Source organism: Panthera tigris, chromosome D1, assembly GCF_018350195.1.
Source record: "Panthera tigris isolate Pti1 chromosome D1, P.tigris_Pti1_mat1.1, whole genome shotgun sequence".
In the NCBI taxonomy this organism is placed as follows: Eukaryota; Metazoa; Chordata; class Mammalia; order Carnivora; family Felidae; genus Panthera; species Panthera tigris.
The window spans coordinates 64,511,813-64,533,015 of NC_056669.1; the positions used below are offsets into that span (position 1 = coordinate 64,511,813).

General features: G+C 40.3%; 1 protein-coding gene across 4 annotated transcripts in view; it reads right to left on the bottom strand.

Annotated features, from left to right (window-relative positions):
- Positions 1-21,203, bottom strand: part of RIC3 (RIC3 acetylcholine receptor chaperone) — a 65,895-nt gene that overhangs the window by 33,559 nt on the left and 11,133 nt on the right. For all 4 annotated transcript variants that reach the window (XM_042958218.1, XM_042958219.1, XM_042958217.1 and 1 more), the window contains exons 2-3: positions 1,966-2,192; positions 741-816 (exon numbers count right to left, since the gene is read on the bottom strand). In XM_042958218.1, coding sequence (XP_042814152.1) covers positions 741-816; positions 1,966-2,192 — 303 coding nt within the window. The remainder of the gene's footprint in view (positions 1-740; positions 817-1,965; positions 2,193-21,203) is intronic.

Consider the following 21,203-nt stretch of genomic DNA (forward strand, 5'->3'; position numbering starts at 1 on the left):
ACTTCATTATCCACAGGATAAAGCAATTTGGCCTCCAAACCTGCAACAATATGGCATAACCTACCTACTCTTCAGGCCTTCTTTCCTACAGCCATCTTACATCAGGTTGGGTCTTCCTCAAGTCATCTCATCTATCAAACAGGACCCAGCTCGAGATCATTCCCTGCAAGGCTTTTGCCAAATCCATTCCAGATAGTAAACTTTTCACAAGTTATTTTTCCTAACCTCCATCCCAGACTCTGAATTATTAGAAGGGAGAGCCATGCCATAGACACTTCATTTCCCCAGAGAGCACAGAATATTCTACTTGGTCAGTAAATATATGATGACCGTGTCTCATGAGTCAGAAGGGTTAAACTCTGTCCCTAGATCTCACAACTGATTTTGGCAATGGCTTGATCTCTCTTCCTTAGTTTTCCTCTCTGTGAAATAAAGATATCTGCTACCAATATTCTAAAGTCTGGAAATGAGAAGTAACCCATTCCAAATGTGCATTATTAATTTGCTAATATAAAAAAGTAAACTGACAGTTTTGTACTTTTCATAACTCTTTCTCTTAAAAGCCCAACGTCAATATGGAAACTTGAGAATTTTCAGAGCTTAGGTAAAAATGGCATCAGATTAATTTGGGGTAATTTCTGAGAAATGCTTTTAAGAAATATCCACAGACTGTTCCTCTGGCTAAATTATGGTGGTCTGACTCAATAAAACTTGTCCACCTACTGAAAAGGAGCACTTACTAATTTTCCTGTGGGTGTTTCCAGCTGTGGCAGTAGAGCATTTCCGATCCTCTGCAGGAGTTTTCCCCTTTGAAAGCTGAGAATTGAAGGAGGTACAGCACATCAACAGCAGCTGAGAAACTCAAAGTCATGGAACTCCTCATATTAAATGAAAAAAGAAAAGGTTGGGAGACAAAAACTAAGTCGGAAATCAAACGGCAATATTAGAGAAACATCTCAAAAAAAAAAAAAAAAAAAAAAAAAAAAAAAACAACAGTAGAGAGAAAGAGCCAACAGAAGGTTCCCAAGTGAAAAACCATCAATGCAGAAAGAAAGAAAGAAAGAAAGAAAGAAAGAAAGAAAGAAAGAAAGAAAGAAAGAAAGAAAATAAATAAATAAATAAATCTCTTTCCAGGTCATCTGCCTTGCCCACACTCATCTAAAAAGGGGATGTGTAGCCCTCGGGGATGTTCTTACAGAGGCAACTCGGGCCCCCTGCAGAGTTCCTGGGCAAGAAGGAACTCACCTTTTACTCTGGTTAGAGGGGCACAGTGAATATTTAAGATTTCCCAAAAGGATGCAGAATGTGACTTCTGCTCCACTTCACGGTCTCTAGGCCCATAACCTGCTGAGGCCTGCCTGGAGGTGGAACTTAATTGGGAATCTGTTTTTAAAGGACCCAAACCATGTCTCCCTAGAGCTAGGAAACAGCAGGCTTAGTTTCAGGATGCGGCAGTTTTTGTTTCAGAATTACTGCAGAGGATGTTAAAAACAGCACCTCATACTCCTAGAAGGGGAAAGAAGGACAAAGTGGTGTTGGTACGGTCATTATTTGGCCTCACAGTGGCTGCTTGGAAATCATTGTGCTAATCCTAATGACGAAGGTCTTCTTAGAATATCTTTATGCCTTTTCAGCTTGCAAAGATACCCAATAAAAAAAATTAGGGTGGGAGAGGGCTTTGAACTTTGTTGCTCACTGTATTAGCAACTAGAAGACCCAAGTTCAAGTCCTGATTCTGCATTTCTAGTTGTGAATTCTAGGGTATACTGTTTAAGCTCTGAGAGAAGATTTTCTCTTCTATAAAACTGGAATAACAGTTATCCTAAGTACCTCATAAAGAGGAAGCAAGGCTTAAAGATGATTTTAATAAAGGTTATGAACTGTAAAGAGTTCTAATACCAACAATGATTTTTATTATGATATTGGATTTTATTGATATAATATGATCGAGATGATTCCACTTACCTTAAATAGAATATATAGTATATATAAAAAAATCCCAAAACCATAGATTGGAATAATCTGTCCCATCAGGCCTCTTCCACTACCTCCTCCTCCAGTGCCTCCACCTGATCCTTTGGCCTTTGCAAATGCCTCTGCGAGGTGAGACCTCTGGAAACGAGCCCCAAGGGTCTGGCCATCTGAGGGTGGCTGGTGATGATGCATCATAGGTGGAAATCGACCCAACTTTCCTGAGAAAATAATCAGTATTTATGTCTTCTACTATTTTAAATATTGCTATTATGAAAATACTTCATGCACTAAGGCATAACAGAAGCCAACTCAAGTTTAAGAAAAAACAGAAACTTGATTATAAGGATACAGAGGTATCACACAGAAAATAAACATAATGTGGCAATCTCTAGCCGCTCACCCAAACCCATTTTCCCTTCCTTTCTAGGCCCATAGCTTGGTAACATTTTTCAGCTTCCCATACAGTTAAAGGAAGCCATGTGACAGACGTCCAACCAGAGGAATGTGAGTGATATGTGCTGGTTCAAGGCCTGGCCTATAAAACTTTCCATGTATTAAACTCCACATTCATTTCCCTTCTGCAGGCTTCATGCTGATACCTAGGGAGACCTCTGAAGTCATGTGATGAAAATGACAAAGCTTCCTTCCATCAATCTAGGTTCATGAATAACTGTGTGACACAGAGCCCTCCAGGGCTACCACCCCACCAACTTAGAACCATCTGGACTTGTTTACGTGAGTAAGAAATCAACTTCAATCGTGTTATGGCCATTATACACTTTGGAGTCTGTCACAGCAGTTAGCCACCACCAACTACTACAGAAAAGGAAATGTGATCTGGTCTCAGAAGAGAGAAGAACCCAAACTGGAAAGCTGGAAAGCCATTAGGATCTGGGACAGCTACTCTCACATTCCACTTCAATCTCCCTTTTTATGGGGCCATGAGGCTTTTTTTTTTTCCCCCCTGTGTTTCTCTGTGCGGATCTTCTTCATTCTCCCTTCTGTGAAGACCATTTCTTTAGCTTCTTTGTGAACACAGAGGAAGATAGTCACCCCCAAGCCCCTCAATTTGCAGACCCTTCAAGAGGCCAGCACAGACTCATCACAGTCCCAAATTCCCTGGAGGAAGATTTTGAACACTCAGCTTGGGTAGGTATGCATCCCTTTCCAATCAGCTATAACTGAGCAGACAGGATTCATGTGGCACAAAAACAGGGTCACAGGGTTCCATGAGTGGAAGCACAGAGCTTGGAGAAAGGAGTGTGCATCAATGTTCTTGCATTTTTTTCCTCCATCAGGGGCAAACATTAACATCAACTGCCAAGCTCCTGAGAGCCATAGATGAGAAAGGTAAGTCCTTTCTTCAAAAGGCCATATAAACAAGCTTGTGTGGAAAAACCAACAGGAGCTAACGCTACAGAGCAGAAAACACTAGAGAACAGAAAGACTTCATAAATCAGACTGTAAAAATACAAACTATACAATACTGTTGGACTTGATTTTAACAAAATTACAGATTTCTGTTTGATAAAGACCACCACAGAGTTAAAGTAGATGACAGACAAGGAAAAGCTTATGCAACATCTACAATTGACAAGAGATTAAATATTTAAAATAGACATGGAATTTCTACAATTTGTTATTAAAAAAATCCTAAGAAACCCAATAGAAAGCGCCTACAGAAAGAGAAGCTTAAAGGATTAGCAAGTAAATAAAGAGTTGATCAAATTGAAAGAAAACCCAACGAGTAAAATACAAATGAAAACAATGAGATTGCACTGTTCACACCAATCAGAAGGGCAAAAATTAGAATGGTGGATAACAGCAAAGGTTGGCAAAGGTGGGGAAGAACTCTCATGCTCTGTGTGTAACAAGGTAAACAGATCTAACCATTTTGCTAAGAGATCTTAGTGACATGAAGTACTTAGTGATATCAAGTATGTCTATGTCCTATGTGATCCAGTGATCCCACTCTGGTGGGTAAATTCCAGAGGAATTCTGGATGGTCTATATGCAAATTACAGACTTTATAGAGCTGTGTGAGAATTTGCTGGGATGATAATGTAGCAGGGAGCTTAAAGTCACTTTGATTTTGATAATTAGAAGAATGGAAAATCAAAGTGAAGTGGATACAAATATGGAATCCTACGTAGCTTTTAGAAATCACACTTCAGACATACCTACAGCAACATGAACATCTTAAAAAGCACACAACTGAGTAAAAAGTAAGCAAATACCATTATGTAAGCGGACGGCATCATAATTATACTACATATGCCCTACATATATACTACATATATTAGCAAATATGTAAGTGTAAGGACATAAAACACAGAATGGACACATATGAATGAGGAAGGGAATGGCTATATGGACTGAAGATAAAGAGTTAACAAGAAAAGAATAAGAAAGGAAACTTGCACTCCTGATGTCAAAAAGCTGCTATCAACTGATGACTATCTTTAAGTCAACTGTGCTCCTGAGGTTAGAAAGAAGGTGGGTGGCCAGGTAGAGAGGTAAGACAGCTAGCCACTAGGTTTGGAAGCTGCCATCTGCCTTGTATCCTCTCTCAGCCTACTCCACTCCAATGGTCCTGCTTTCCCTCCCAATACTGACTTTGGAGGACATAAAAATTACGCCAGAAATGCTTTTTAAGAGTAGGTCAGCAACAGAAGCAGAGCTTCAGACAGTAGAACGAGGCCAGGTTAACACTCCTTATTCTGAGTGCTGGTGACTATGTAGCTATTAAACTGTCAAGGATCTTAATATATTAAGTGGTGAGTAATGGCTCTAAGGCTATAATACACCTTCAAAAAATGCCTAGCCAGTATTCAAGAAGCTAACCATTCTCTTGAGAGAAGCTGATTTATCAGATGGCTAGTGTTCAATATACTAGATTTAGTAATTGTGGTAATACCTTGTTGAACTTCATTTGACTGTACTGAGAACACACACTTCAAAACTTCATATAAAGCAAAAAACATTAAAATCAGGTAATAGCACAAAAGGCATTATTTTGCATTTCTAAAATTGAAAAATGATGACAATGCTGTACACTGTACATCTCTCCCCAAAACCTTTATAGTCTGTCAGCCAGGAAGATACTGCTACTGGACAGCTATTATGTTCAGTAGGTAGGAGAGAGCCCGTACATATAATAAACAACAGTCACACATTGAACAATGCTTTTAAAAAGTAGTATATTCAAAACAAACACCACCACAAAAGGACAGGGTATCATGGACCTTATTACTAGACAAACTAAATGTCTAAGCATTAAAAGAATGCAAAAGAAAAAATAAAAAGGAGTCAAAGGGGATCAATCGTTGAAGAGAATGAGACACAGAATAGCAGAGAAGCAGAACAGGAGGAAAGAAGAACACCTCCAACAATAAAGAGAGGAGAACAAAGAAGAACAAAGAATAAATAAGGCTAACTACCAAATTAGTTTGGCTCCATCTGGGGAAGTAACAAGAGACGAGAGGGAAGTGGAGGGGGAGGGTTTAAATGCTAACTTGTGGTGTATAAATTTGGTAACTGTGGGTCTAAGATCAAGGAAATGACTTAATGAGAAGTGTGTCTGAGAGGGATTAAATCTAGCATCTGAGTATAGGGCCTAATGCAGGGAGAAACTAGGGTGTGAGAAATCAGCAAGAAGGCAGTAATTAAGCTCTGAGATGCAAGGGCCTAAGGTGCTGGCTACAGCTATAAAGAGGAAGGAATAGGTCCAAGGGCTCTTAGCATGAAGTGATCAGCAGCATTTAATATTGAAAAGAACACAGAGCTAATGAGGGAAGAGGTCAGAAAACTCCAAGATTAGGAGTTTAATATATGAAGAGAAGAATGAAAACCATGCGTGGGTTTATGGCAAGGGGAAGACTGGGTACACGTTTTTCACACACTAAGTTCCAGGTGTTGGTGGCACATTCAGAAGAAATTGTTATTGGACCACAGTTAGGCTTGAGAAGAAACTCTATAAACTACCTAAATGAAAAAGCTAATTAAAAGATTAAGTGAGTGAATTATTCCCATACTAAAAGTGTTGGTGGGATAGGTGTACTTAGGTGCAACAAGAGTAAGAAGAGACAATGGAGCTGTCAAAGAAGACTAGAAGCAAACCAGTTTCCTTAAAAACAAAACAAAACAAAACAAAAAAACAAAGAAGAACTGAAAGCAACTGAGAAGTCTAGAAGAAACTGATAAAAGACTAATGGCAACCCCCATTTTTAGACACAGTGTATCCTCGGGAGAAAGGATGGCTACCGTATGAAATCTTGACTGTCCACCTATTTAGACAATAACAGAAACCAGTATACTACAAAGCATCATACAATCTGCAGAGTCAGAAGGAGTCTTAAAAATCATCTTCAGTCTTTTCAACAAATGGTATGGAGACAACTAGATATCCACCTGCAAAACAGTAAAGTTGGACCCCTACTTCACACTATTTTTAAAAATTAACTCAAAATTGATTAAAGACCTAAATGTGAGAAAACTATACAACTCTTAGAAGAAAACATAGACCTAAATCTTTGTGACCTTGGATTAGGTTTCTTAGACAGGACACCAAAACCACACGCAAACAAAGAAAAAATAGGCAAACTGGACTTCATCAATTTAAAACTTTTGTGCTACAAAGGATACCATCAAAAAAAGTAAAGACAAAACACTGAATGGGAACAAATATTTGTAAAACACAGATCTGATAAGCTTCTAGTATCCGAAATATATAAATAACTCTTACCACTCAATAAGAAATAATCCAATCAAAAATGGTCAAAGGCTCTTAATAGACATTTCTCCAAAGAAGATATAGAAATGGCCAATAAGCACATGAAAAGATGTTCACCACCACTAGTCATCAAGGAAATGCAAATTAAACCCACAATTAGATTCACTACATTACACCCATTAAGATGCTATAATCAAAAAACAGATAATAGAGGCACCTGGGTGACTCAGTTGGTTAAGCGTCCAACTTTGGCTCAGGTCATGATCTCGCCATTCACAAGTCTGAGCCCCACACTGGGCTCTGTGCTGACAGCTCAGAGCCTGAAGCCTGCTTTGGATTCTGTGTGTGTCTCTCTCTCTCTGCCCCTCCCCTGCTCACACTCTGTCTCTCTCTCAAAAATAAACATTAAAAAAACCCAGATAATAAAGTGTTGGCAAGGATGTGAGGAAAACTGAACTCTCATACTCTGCTGATGCAAGTGTACAATAGTGTAGTCACTTTGAAAAACAGCCTGACAGTTCTTCAGAAGGGTAAATAAAGTTTCCATATGACCCAGCAATCCTACTCTTAGATATCTACCCAAGAAGAATATGTTCACACAATAACTTGTACAAAAATGTTCATAGCAGCCTTTTTCATACTTAGCAAAAAGTCCATCAACTTACAAATGGGTAAGTAAAATGTGGTATATCCATTAAATGGAATATTTGGCCATAAAAAGAATGAAGTACTGACACATGTTATAATACAGATGAACTTTGCAAACATTAAGTAAAACAAAAGAAAGCCAGTCATGTAAGACCATATATTACATGATTCCAATAATATGAAATGTCCAGAATAGGCAAATCTATGAAGACAAAAGTAGATTAGTGGTTGCCTAGGGCTGAAGGGTGAGGGGGGAAAGAGAGTGACTGCTAATGGGTATGAAGTTTTTTGTGTGTATGTGGGAGGGTGATATAAATGTTCTAAAATTGATTGCGGTGATAGTTTTATAACTCTGACTATATTAAAAACCACTGACTGTACACTTTAAACAGATAAATTGCCTGGTATGTGAATTATATCCCAATAAAGCTTTTTAAAAAGTCATCTGCTCTAACCACCTGTGTTCAATACCCTCCCCTTCCTTAAGTGGAGGCCCTGACTTTGCTGAATACCATTAAGCAGGAAACTCAGTATTGCCCCCAGGAAGTTCATGCCACCTCTGGACAGCTCTGTTAGAATGGTCTTCTTTATACTGAGTTAATGAGTAATGGGAATAAGAAGGAAATAAACCATAGGGTTTCAAAAAGCAACACTGAATGTGATATGGCAAAAAAGTAGGGAAACATGACTGATAGGGTTTGCAGACTGGAAAGTAGAGGAATACTTTTTTCAAAGGTAAGGAAGAGAAGGAATTGGGGAGCAATGGATATCTAGATAGGCTAGATAGTAAAAATAGGTTTTATACCTTGGAGAAATGCAAATACATATTTTGTATTTGGTGTAATACTTCACATATTACTAAACACTTAATGTACCACACACAGATTAAAATGATAAATAAAACAGCTCCTATCTCTAAAGAATTTACAGACAAGCAATATAGTTACAGCAAACAAGGCAACTATGCCTTAACTATCAAATCCAATAACTTTTCCCTGTCAGGTCTCACTCTAAGACTCTTCTGGTAAGGGGGCACCTGGGTGGCTCAGTGGGGTTAAGCATCCAACTTCGGTTCAGATCTTGATCTCACCAGTTTGAGCCCCTCATGGGGCTCTCTGCTGTCAGCATGGAGCCCGCTTCAGATCCTGTCCCCCTTTCTGCCCCTCCCCTGCTTGCTTTCTGTCTCTCAAAGATAAACATGAAAAAAAAAATACAAGAAAGTGATTATCACATACTACTCATTTAATAAGTGTGTGCTTAATCTGAATAAATTCTTATCAAACTTTCCTGCCTTAATTTCTGCCACATCACTCTCCTGAGCTCTTCTTTTCCTACTGACTAGTCTTTCAACCTATTCTTTCTCAGTCTCTTGCATAGGTTCTTCTTTAATCCTCCCTGGAGATTTTTGTTTCAACGTGTTCGTTCTTTATCCTTTTCCTTTGGCAAATTCATTCATTCTCACAGATCCATTATAATTTCCAAAATGTATAGCTCTAGTTCTGACCTTTCCTTCTCAAGTTCCTCTTATCTCTAAATCCCATTAGTATATATGTCCTTTTGTATGACTATCACGTCAAACCTAAAAATGAGACTCATTTTCACCTTCCAAAACCTGGTGTCTCCTCGTGTGTGTGTGTGTGGGTGTTTTAAAGAGAGTCATTCTCCCAGACCTTTTAGGCTTGAGACCTATAACCTCTGCTACCTGTGACCAAAGGTACTCTTGAGATGGTATGCTGGGGTCAGAATGCTCAATTTGGAAGAGATTTGTTTCTTTGTTTTTCCCATAAAATTAACTGTCCTCAACAGGGAACAACCTCATGTGTTAGATCTTGGTACCACATTTCTTGGAACTGAACCCGGGAAGTTTAAAAATTCAATGGCTATAAAACATTTGCAAATGTCTAGTTGAAATAATTAAAAAAAAAATTTTTTTAACGTTTGTGTATTTTTGAGACACAGAGAGAGACAGAGCATGAGCAGGGGAGGGTCAGAGAGAGAGGGAGACACAGAATCTGAAACAAGCTCCGGGCTCCGAGCTGTCAGCACAGCTCGTGGCTGTGCTCATGCACGAGCTCGTTCGAGCTCGTGCGGGGCCCGAACCCACGGACCGCGAGATCATGACCTGGGCTGAAGTCGGACGCTCAACCGACTGAGCCACCCAGGCGTCCCTGAAATAATTTTTTTAAAAAGAAATTTTTAAAGGGAAATATCCAAGTGTACACAAAAGTATAAGCAATAATGTCTGAGCAATTGTATACCTGCCTACCACATAAATATAAGTGGAACACCTACGTACTGTGTCCCACCCGGAGATAGCCACAGCTCTGAATTCAGTGATTAGAATGTATGCTTTATACTTTACTACATGAGTACATATCCATAAACTACACACAATATTGTTTTGAGTTTTAAAATTTTATGTTATGAATGGCAAGTACTGACAATTATATAGTAATATGAATATACTTAATGACACTGAACTGTACACCTACTGGTTAAAATGGGAAATTTTATGTTAATGTATATTTTACCACAATTTTTAAAAAACCTTTATACAATGGCATCATACTGTACTCATTCTTCTGCAACTTCCCTTGTTTGTCTTTTTTTCCTGGGTGGGGATCAGTATTTTGGCCTAGAAATGTACCATGTTGATGTATGTAGCTCTAGTTCATTCACTCCATCTGCTATATAGCACCTCCTTGTAGGTCCATTATCACAATTTATTTACCTCCTCCCCAGCTGATGGATATTTAGGTTATTTTCTATTTTTCACTACGACAAGCATTCTACTTTATAGCTACATTACAAGGAGGATTTGTAGTTTTTAAATTTTTTTGCTTAAAAAAACAGCTGAAGAGATCAGAACATTAAAATTGCACTTTTAAATTTTTTTTATTTTTTTTAAAATTTTTCTTATGTTTATTTATTTTTGAGAGAAAGAGAGACAGAGGTGTGAGCAGGGGAGGGGCAGAGAGAGGGAGACGCAGAATCCGAAGCAGGGTCCAGACTCTGAGCTGTCAGCACACAGCCCGATGCGGGGCTCGAACTCACAGACTGTGAGATCATGACCTGAGCTGAAGTTGGACACAACCAACTGAGCCAGTCAGGAGCCCCTAAAATTGCACTTTTTAAAACAGAAAACAGCTGTGTTCACTACCTCTCTATGCACTTAAGTAGTCTCTGAAATGGAATCTGCCTAAATTCAATTGTTTATTGAAAGCTTTCCCCATATTTAGGTTTATTTAATTATTAAAATTTCACTTAGCATATCATTTAAACTAGACTACAAACTTAATGGATTTTACAGGGTGAAGCTCTACTTTCCCTTGTTATTAACCATCCTTATTGCTAAAAACAAAAACTCTAGCACTGTTAACAAAAGAGCTTTCTGAAAGCAGAATTAAACCATCTGCAACATTTCATTCTTACGACAAATAAATCAATACAGAACTGGATGTGTTTATGTTTGATTACCGCAGTTTAAGAAAGATCTTAATAGGCCAATTCCTTAAGATACATAAGCTTCTCACTAAATACTGAGGAAATTCTAGAGGCCAAATTTAACTCAGCATTAAAGTGGAGGCTGGGACCACAGCTGACTATTCCCGATCAGTCTCCAAGGGCCCCTCATCTTGTTACATTCTTCCTCTACTTAACTCTGCTCTGACAGCTGCTTTGATGTTTTCTGCTAGTTTAATGAGATTTTTTTCTTCATCTTCTACCAACTTCCTCACCCCCAAATCATCGTACATACTACTAAAAGAGATACTTGTGTGTCTAAGCTGCTTATTAGCACAAGGCCTAGTCCATATACCCTACACATGTTAATTATTACAGTTTTGACATGAGTCATCTTCCCAAAGCACATTTTTTTTAATTTTTTTTTTAACATTTATTTATTTTTGAGACAGAGAGAGACAGAGCATGAATGGGGAAGGGGCAGAGAGAGAGGGAGACACAGAATCAGAAGCAGGTTCCAGGCTCTGAGCCATCAGCCCAGAGCCTGACGCGGGGCTCGAACTCACGGACCACGAGATCGTGACCTGAGCTGAAGTCGGACGCTCAACCGACTGAGCCACCCACGCGCCCCCCCAAAGCACATTTCTAACTGGTCTTGCCATTTCTCTCATGGGTCCCATCGAGGACAAGAGACTGTTACACAGGAGGCAGCCAAGTGAGTAAGCTCAATACTATCTTTTCACTCAGGGTTATTAGTTAAGATATTGGCTGTGCCTCCAACTATTTAAATGGAGGTTAAATGAACCTTTCTTGAGCTCATTTTCATCATCTGTAAAATGGATATAATTGGGGCTGCTACAAGGACTGTTCAGGGTTCTTACAAGGATTACGGATTAAATATCAGATACAAAGCATGTGGCATGCACAGTGGGTAGTTAAATTCTGGTTTTGGCTTCCCTACAAAACTGAATTTCTAAACAACTGAATTCCATAATCTAGTCCAAAAGTACCTCTTTACATTTCTTTCCCATTACATACTCCTGATTCAGCCTAACTAGACCTCTCACCATGCTTGGAGCCTGCCTTGTGATTTCTTACCACTAAGCCTTTGCTTTTTGCTGACTAGTGGTTTTGTTTTTCTAATTCCACGTGTTTAAATCCAGCTTATCCTTCAAGACCCAAGCCAAATACTGCCCTCACCACCAATGCTTTTTCTCTAGTTACTCCCATGCACTTAGAACATACTGCTTGAACCTCTCTAATTGTACTTATCACAACTGGCTGTATTCAAGAGTTATATTTAGGTCTTACAGCTGCTACTTGAATGGATTGAGAATCTTCCACTAAGAACCATTTCTACCCAATTTTATTCAGTGCTGACTGAAACCTATAAATCATATCAGAGAATAAGAAAATATGCCTCCGACATCCAGAAGCTGGAGTGCTACTATCAGCTAGGCCTTGGTGTTGGTATGAGCTGGCTTGGCACTCACAGTTAGGTCTTGGTGTTCTCAGGTTAAACGTCAGCAATTTGAGAATATCAACATTAGACAAGGCCATTCTGTGACCATCGTGGATCAAGACAAAAGAGTAAGACCACTTTGTAATCTGCCTGAACACAGATAACATCCATCCAAGCTAAAAAATATCAATAGCCCCCATTCCTGGATAATGAAGGACTGCTGCTTCTTCACCAATTACAGCTTTAGCCTTTCTCTGGTCTGCTCTCCCTTTAGACAAACTCTATTAAGCTATCCAGACACTGAATTTTCCCCACTTTCTGATGGCATCCAATGCAGAGCAAAGCCCCATATCCTTAAACCTTCTTCAAAATCACCTAACACACACCCCCATCTTATAATAAAGCTTTTCTTTTTTTTAAAAAAAAATTTTTTTTTAGTGTTTATTTATTTTTGAGAGAGAGTGAGCTCATGCGAGCAAGTGAGCATGGGTGGGGAGGGGCAGAGAGAGAGAAGGATACACAGAATCTAAAGCAGGATCCAGGTTCTGAGCTGTCAGCACAAAACCCAATGTGGAGCTCGAACCCACAAACTGTGAGATCATGACCTGAGCTGAAGTCGGATGCTTATCTGACTGAGCCATCCAGGCACCCCATATAATAAAGCTTTTCTACCACTCTTCCTGTGATGCCGCATGCTCCCCCATGGTATGCATTCTCCCACACTTCAACAATAAATCCAACTTATTTAACTGCAGATATTATTCATTCGTGCTCTGTAGCTGAAGGACAAACTATGAACTTCTTGAAGAAAAGACTAGTGTTTTCTTTATGCTCAGGTCCCGTAAAGGATAAGCTCTGGGTCTTGCATGCTGTACACTTAGTGGAATTGATCTGGATGACTTCTACTGTGCCTGCCAGTAACTTTACTGGAATCTCCAGACCGAGCACTATTACTCTCAGGGTTGAAAATAATTTTGTACTTCATTATCCTGACTGTTTTTTAGTTCTGAGACTAGAAAACGGAAATCAGGGTAACTAGTAAAGGTGTTCCACAACTACCACTGTTCTCCATACCCACTCCCCTAGAAGTTTCTGAACTTGAAAAAGTGCCCAATTTGCAGGCATTCACAGGCTCTCAAATTGTCTCCTCTCTTCTTGGGCGCTCCTTCAGAGAAGATTCTCAATGTTTCATTAGAAGAAAAGAAAAGGTAAGGGACCAAAATAATATGTTTGCCCTTAAGCTTATATACCAAAAGATAAAGAGCTAATTTGAGAATTATGTATGTATATTATATATGTATATATACACATATGTACACAAATATATTATATATGTATATATACATATATGTACACACAAATATACATATATGTGATATATATATACACATAATAAAATATATGTGTATATATTTTCAATCTCAGCTCAAGACTCAGTGGGCAGCACTCAAGGAAAATATGGTGACAGAAGAGTCAAAGTTATTTCATAGGAACAGGGCTACTGGAAAGGGACTGGTAAGGAACCCTATTTATAAGTACTCAAAGTGAGTCATGACTGGAAAACATGGGCAGGCAGGGTCAGGAGGAGAGATGTCAGGACATTATCATGGGAACACCACAGGATCCAGCTATGGAAGTGGTGAGGACTCTCTTGAAACCGACTCTAGTGTAGAAGCAGCACACTGTCATCTTGGAGGACTTCAACTACTCTGGCACCTGTCTGAAGTCTCAGAAAGCTAACACTGGAATAGCTGACAAGTTCCTGACCTGGCATGCTGACATTTTCATGTTACACAGGTGCATAAGGTGAGAGTAGGGGAGCTGTACTTTGGCCAAAGAAGATACTGGATAGTGAAATGAAAAGAGAACTGTAGGAGAAAGGGACTGTGCCAACTCAGTATTCATGGCAGCAAAGCAGGGGTTCTGCAGCATGGGCTCTAGGAAGGCAGAATTAAGTTCTGAAAATAGAAACAGAATTCCATGGCTTGAGACAGACCCTTTCTAAGAGTAAAGTTCTTAAAATGCATTGCTGCTTGGGCATTTCAAGAATTCTCAAGCAGATAGGAAAGGCAGAGGCGGGGTGGGGGCGGGGGGGGGAAGCAGATGTCCATGTAGCTCTTCTAAAACAACAGAGAAAAGATGAACAGAAAGACACAGAAGTGACTAAGTGGCAAGATATAAAGAGCCCCATGAGGCAGCCAAGGTCCAAAATAAATTAAGATTTGCCAAAAGGCTAGCTAAAGCAAAAGGGGTACTTTTAGACCAAAAAAAGGCAATTTACCTGATAAAATTTAATGCTGAGAAAGCAGATCTTCTGAAGTTCTATTTTGCTTCCACATTCTCTATGAAAGGGAACGAATTTGGGGTTACATGAAAGAAAATTAACAATCCTAAGGACAAAAATAAAGTCCCAGATGGGTGAGGAGGATAGGTCTATCCACCAGATAATTTCTACCAAGACTGGAAAACTTGCAAAAAAGTTCCTAAACTAAAATTTTAAGAAATTACGTTGATAAAAATGGCATTTTTAAAGATGGAGTAGATGTGTACTGTCCCAGTTTGCAAAAGGTGCATGGTGGATTTTTCAACTGTAGAGAAGTGAGCACGTTGTAACTGTTGGGCTAGATTTAGATTCTAAAAAGGATGCTTCTGGAGATTGTGAGGAAGATGACAGAGGAGGAGGATCCTGAACTTACTTCATCCCATGGACACACTGAGATAACAGCTACACTGTGCAACTAACTCTGAAAATGACCCAAAGACTGACAGAATAGCACTTTCACATTTAATTGTAGAGAAGAGGGAGGCCACATCAAAAAGGGCCAGAGGAGCAGAGAGGAGACTGGGAAGCAAACCCAGATAAGACTAACCACAAATGAAAAGGACACAACCCATGGTGAAGCTAGAGGACCAAATCCCACATCAGGCACCCCAAGCACTGGGGACCTGCATTGGGAAGACGAGTCCCCAAAATATCTGGTGTTGAAAAATATCAGCATATCAGCAGGGCTTAAGAGAGCTTTTGAAATCAGCAGGGTTTAACTCCAGGTACTTTAAAAATCAGTGGGCTTAACTCCAGGAGAGCTGAGGGGAGGTAGGAAATGGGGTCCTCACCCTCAAAGGGACAGAATAACCTGGCTTTAGACACAGCATAGAAACCATAGAAACAACAGTTTGAAAAGCGCCTGAGGTGTATGTGAAGGAGATTTACTAACCTCAGAACATATACTGGAGGCGCAGGGATCTTCAGGAGACTTCAACATAAGTGCTAACATGTGCCATTTCTCTTCTCCTCTCCAAGCCTAGATAACAAGATGCTTGGAAAAACTAACACTAACACTCTCCACCTATTTTTCTAGTTCCATGTGCATGGCCCCACCTTCCTCTGCACAGCCTCAGCAGGCAATCCTCCAAAGCAGCTCCTGCCCCACCATACCCTGCAAACAACCCCAGCAAGGACCAGCACCACTGCAAAGTGAATCCTGTGCTGGGGAGAAGGAAAGATAAACCCCCACACCAGTGCCCCCGCAGTTCCAGCAGCCAAGCCTTTTAACTAGGCAAAAATGGAGAAACCCCTGCCTTCTACGGTGTCTGCAACTGCAACAGAGAGACCAGGGGCAGACAGTGAGGCTGACTGCTAACCCTACCCACCCATGTTCCAAAGCATAAAGTGAACAGTACAAATTGGACAAAGTAGATGAACAGCAGTCATTTTTAAAAAAAAGCTTAGGGGTACCTGGGTGACTCAGTTAAGCATCCAACTCTTGGTTTTGGCTCAGGTCATGATCTCATGGTTTGTGAGTTTGAGCCCCACACTGACAGTGCAGAGCCTGCTTGGGATTCTCTCTCTCCCTTTCCCTCTGCTGCCCCCTTGTTCACACTCTCTCTCTAAATAAACAAACAATAACAATAATAACAATAATGATAATAAAAGTTTAGGATTCTAATAAACCACAAGGTCAGCAAGTAAAATGCCAAAAATCTAAAGCAATCCTTAGGATGCATTAAGAGAAGTAGTAGGGAGCTTTTTAAAGGAGGGTGGGGAGGCAACAGGTTGCTCTTCCATGAGCTAATGGGCTTCCATTTGCTATTACTTGCCTCCTAAGAGGGCACTGAGATGTTGAGATACCTAGAACTAGGTGACATGAGGAATGGATGATGGAGCCAGAGATGTCAACATAGGAAAAAAGACTGATGAAGGGGACATGATGCTAGCCTTCAAATTCCTGAACTATCTTTCCCTTTTAATCTACTTTTCCTCCATTCCTATTTTGGTAAAGGGCATCACCATCTGTCTAATCACCGAAGCCAATAAACTGAGACCAATCCAAGATGCCTCCTTCTCCCTCACCTTCCACTTCTACCTAAAAATGGCTCTTAAAAGAAACAACTGAAATTTCTGACAATGTTAAATAAATTACAATTATAAAGTAAAAAATAAAAGTAAAAACCAAACAAATATGAAAAATACTAAAAATAAAAATAGCTTTTAAAATTGTTCTCCTCCCAGGGTGCCTGGGTGGCTCAGTCAGTTAAGCAGCTGACTCTTGATCTCAGTTCAAGTCTTGATCTCATGGTCCTGGGTTCAGGTCCCGCATTGGGCGTAAAGCCTACTTAAAAAAAAATTGTTCTCCTCCCTACCCAATGGTAACAGCCTCCCTGCTCTATTTCCTCTTTCCTCCAGTACCTCTATATCCCTTTGGGAATCACACTCAACTTCAGAGGGGTTAATCAGTATGTTCTTTCTTCCCAAAGCACTGCAAGTAACTTACTTCAGGCCATTAAGATGGGTGGATAGGTTAGCTGGAACTAATGGGACAGAACGAGGGTGGGGGGGGGGATAAGAATGAGGTGGGAGTGAAGGAAGAGTTTAAAAGAAAATGAGGTGGGAGTGAAGGAAGAGTTTAAAAGAAAAGACATCCTCTTTCTCTGGACAATGGAATTTGAGAGGTGATGTCTGGAACTGTTGCAACCATTGTTGCTACCCTGTGAGAGCAGTCAGGACAGAGTTGACTTGAGAAGGAACTTGGAAGTGAAACGGGACACAGAAAATCAGGGCTGGAGACTTGATGAGAATGTCAATCTCTGGATCAAACAACACTGAAGGCCAGTTCTAACACAGAATCTCTTCATGTATACAACACAGTAAATCCCCTTTTTGTCTTCAGACAGTTCAAGCTGAATTTTCTGTCTTTTATCATGAATATTCTATCTGATGAACTCACCAACACTGACTTAATGATGCTCACACTGTCTCAACTGGACTTCTGCAACTATCTTCTCCCTAAAGAAATCCTCACAATGCAGCTCCTTTCCTGCTGCCAGGATGTGCTTTCCAAAACCAGACTGGATGTTTCTCTTCTACTTACAAACTTACCATGGCCTCTTCTACTTTTAGAATAAAATCCTAACTCCTTGAATATGGCAGAAAAAAATCTTCTCAGTGTGGCCCCTGCTAACATCTCTACTCTCATCTCTCATCAAAATGAAAAACTTTTCTTCTTAAAAAGACACCAGCAAGAAATCAAAGACAACCCAATGGGAGAAAATATCTTCAAATTATATATCTGATAACTGATTTTTATCTAAAGAACTCTTAACACTCCACAATAAAAAGTAACCCAATTTAAAAATGGGTATAAGATCTGAATAAGACATTTCTCCAAAGATGATATACAAAAAGCTAATAAACACACAAAAGGATGCTCAATGTCCTTAATCATTAGGGAAATGCAAATAAAACCACAGTGAGATATCACTTCACACCCATTAGGATGGCCATAATCAAAAAGACAGCAGGGCACCTGGGTGGCTCCATCGGTTAGGTGTCCGACTTCAGCTCAGGTCATGATCCCAGTTTGTGGGTTCAAGTCCTGCACTGGGCTCTCTGCTGTCAGCACAGAGTCTGCTTCAGATCCTCCACCTCCCTCTCTGCCTGTCCGCTGCTCACGCTCTAAAATAAAATAAACATTTAAAAAAAGGCAGACAATAACAAGTGTTGGCAAGATATGGAGAAACTAGAATGCTTATACACTGCTGGAAAGAATGTTAGATGGTGCAAGTCTCTTTGGAAAATAGTTTAGCAGTTCCTCAAAAGGTTGAAAATAGAGTAATTATATGACCCAAATATTTCAGAGGAGAAGTTTAGATGGTGGAGAAGAAGTAGGGATACCAGGATGTCCCTTGTCCCTCAAACACAGCCATAAAGGGTCAGAACACTTGGAACATCCAGGAAATCAATCTGTGGAGTGACAGAAAAATCTCCCCAGGTGGAGTGAACAGTTTAGCAGGACAGAGGTGCATGTATGCAAACTGGGGGAGATTAAATAGTGTAGGCATGGAGGGGAGGGAATCGCTTCTGTGGAGAGACAAAAGGGAAAAAGAAAAGACAGGCTGTGGATTGCAGTTGTGTTAGAAGAGGAAAACCTCTCCAGACCACGGACTCAGGAACAAGAAACACAGTGAGTGCCAGTTTCTACTTTGCCAACAGCCTTAGGTGCTGAAGATCAGTTTTCAAAAGTGCGTGACTTTCTCTGGACTGGAGCCATCGATATGTGTGCGCACCTGGGGGACAGGGGCCAGCCCTGGGGCACTGTAGCAATCTCAAGGGCACACTGGGAGAGAACAGTCCCCTCCCTCCCTTGAGTATTGTGGGAAGAGGGTTTATTGCCCGTCCACCCCACCCCCCACCCCCCACACACAAGGCGCCAAAGGCCCTTTATCGGCAGGGCAGAGTGGTATTACACCAGAACAGAATCCATTCAGTGCAGAGCCCCTTAAGACATCCGGTTTTGAATCCCAGCTGAATGTCTAGGAGGCACAGGAGACTGAGGAGCAGGGCAAGGTGACTGCCTGTACTACTCTGTGTGGGCTGCCTGAACAGCATGGTTTGGGACCCTGGTTGGGGGAGGTGAAATTGAGTTGTTGCCATTTTCACCAACAAGGTGGGGCTTCAGGGAACAGGACAGCGGCCCCTAGTGGAGCCGGGACCCGCTTACACCAAATCCCACCCCTCTGTGCCAGCAACTGCTTACCTACTGGAGTGAGACTGAGCCAACCAGACGGCCTCACCTCCGGACCAGCACAGCCACCAGTCCAAGGCACTAACAGATACCTATCCTGCGGTCTTGTGTGTTAGTCTGTTGCTCTTCCCCCTCCCCATTTCTTTCCTTCTCTTTTCTTGTCCTTTCTACCCTCTTTTTTTTTTTTTTCCTTTGTAAATCAGGCTCACAGTTTCTGATTTGACTTTTGGTCAATTTTTACTATATTTTTTTTTCTTTCTTTCTTTCTCTATTTTGTTTGCTTAATCAGGCATTACTCTATTCTTTTTACACCTTTTCTATATCTTCTTTATTTTCCTTTCTCTCTCTCTGGATTAAGCCTTATAGATTGTTTGATTCTCTGTTTGTTTGTTGGTTTTTTTTTGCCCCTTTCATTTTTCTCTTTGTATGGGATCAGGTTCCCTGCCCTTTCCTTTTTTCTAGGGTTACTTCAATGAACAAATCAAAGCACACCTGGTGGAAGGTCCAAATAATCCACCACTACAAGGAAGAGCATTATAGAGGACTGACCAGTGGGATAGAGGACCCAACTATACAGAGAGCGTGCCATACACTCCAAAAACACTTCCTGAAGGGCCAGGCCTTGGACAATGTGTGATCCCTTTTTAATATAATAATACTCACAGGTGCAGGACACATAACAAGCTATTAAAATACAGAGAAGACAGAATCCTATCCAAAAATGACAAAATGGAAGAATTCCCCTGAAAAGAAATTCCAGGAAGAAATGACAGCCAGAAAATTGCTCAAAACAAATATAAGCAATAAATCTGAACAAGAATTTAGAATAATAGTCTTAAGACTAATAGCTGGGCTTGAAAAAAAAGCATAGAAGACACCAGAGAATCTACTGCTGCAGACATCAAGGAAGAAAGTCATGATGAATCAAGAAATGTTGTAAATGAGTTACAAAATAAACTTGATGCAGTGACAGCAAGGATGGAAGAAGCAAAAGGAGAGAATAGATGAAAAGATAAAATTAAGGAAAATAATGAAGCTGAAAAAAAGAGGGAAAGGAAAGGATTAGACCACAAGGGGAGAATTTTAAAGACCTAAGTGATTCAATGAAACAAAATAGTACCCATTATCCTAAGAGTTCCAGAAGAAGAAGAGAGAAAGGGGCAGAAAGTTTATTTGAACAAATTATATCTGAGAACTTCCCTAACGCAGAGAAGGAAACAGACATCCAAGTCCAAGAGGCAAAATACAAAGATAAAGAGAGAATTCTGAAAGCAGCTTGGGATAAATGGACCTTAACCTACAAGGGTAGACACATAAGGGAAGTAGCAGACTTGTCCATTGAAACTTGGCAGGCTAGAAGGGAATGGCAGGAAATATTCAATGTGCTGAATAGGAAAAATATACAGCCAAAAATCCTTATCCAGCAAGGCTGTCATTCAGAATAGAAGGAGAGATAAAGGCTTTCCCAGACAAACAAAAACTAAAGGAGTTCATGACCACTAAACCAGTCTTGCAGGAGATCCTAAGGGGGGACTCTGTGAGCGGAAAGCAGCAAAGACTACAAAGGACCAGGAACATCAAAACAAGCACGAAACCTACAGATAACACAATGACACTAAATTCGTATCTTTCAATAATCACTCTGAACATAAATGGACTAAATGCCCCAATCAAAAGACAAACAGCTTAAGAATGGATACTCAATTTAGACCTGAGGACGCCTGCAGATTCAAAGTGAGGGGATGGAGAACCATCTATAATGTTACTGGACATCAAAAGAAAACAAGAGTAGCCATACTATATTTTTTCTAAGGTTTATGTTTTTGAGAGAGTGAGAGAGACAAAGCGTGAGCGGGGGAGGGGCAAAGTGAGGAGGAGACACAGAATCCAAAGCAGGCTCCAG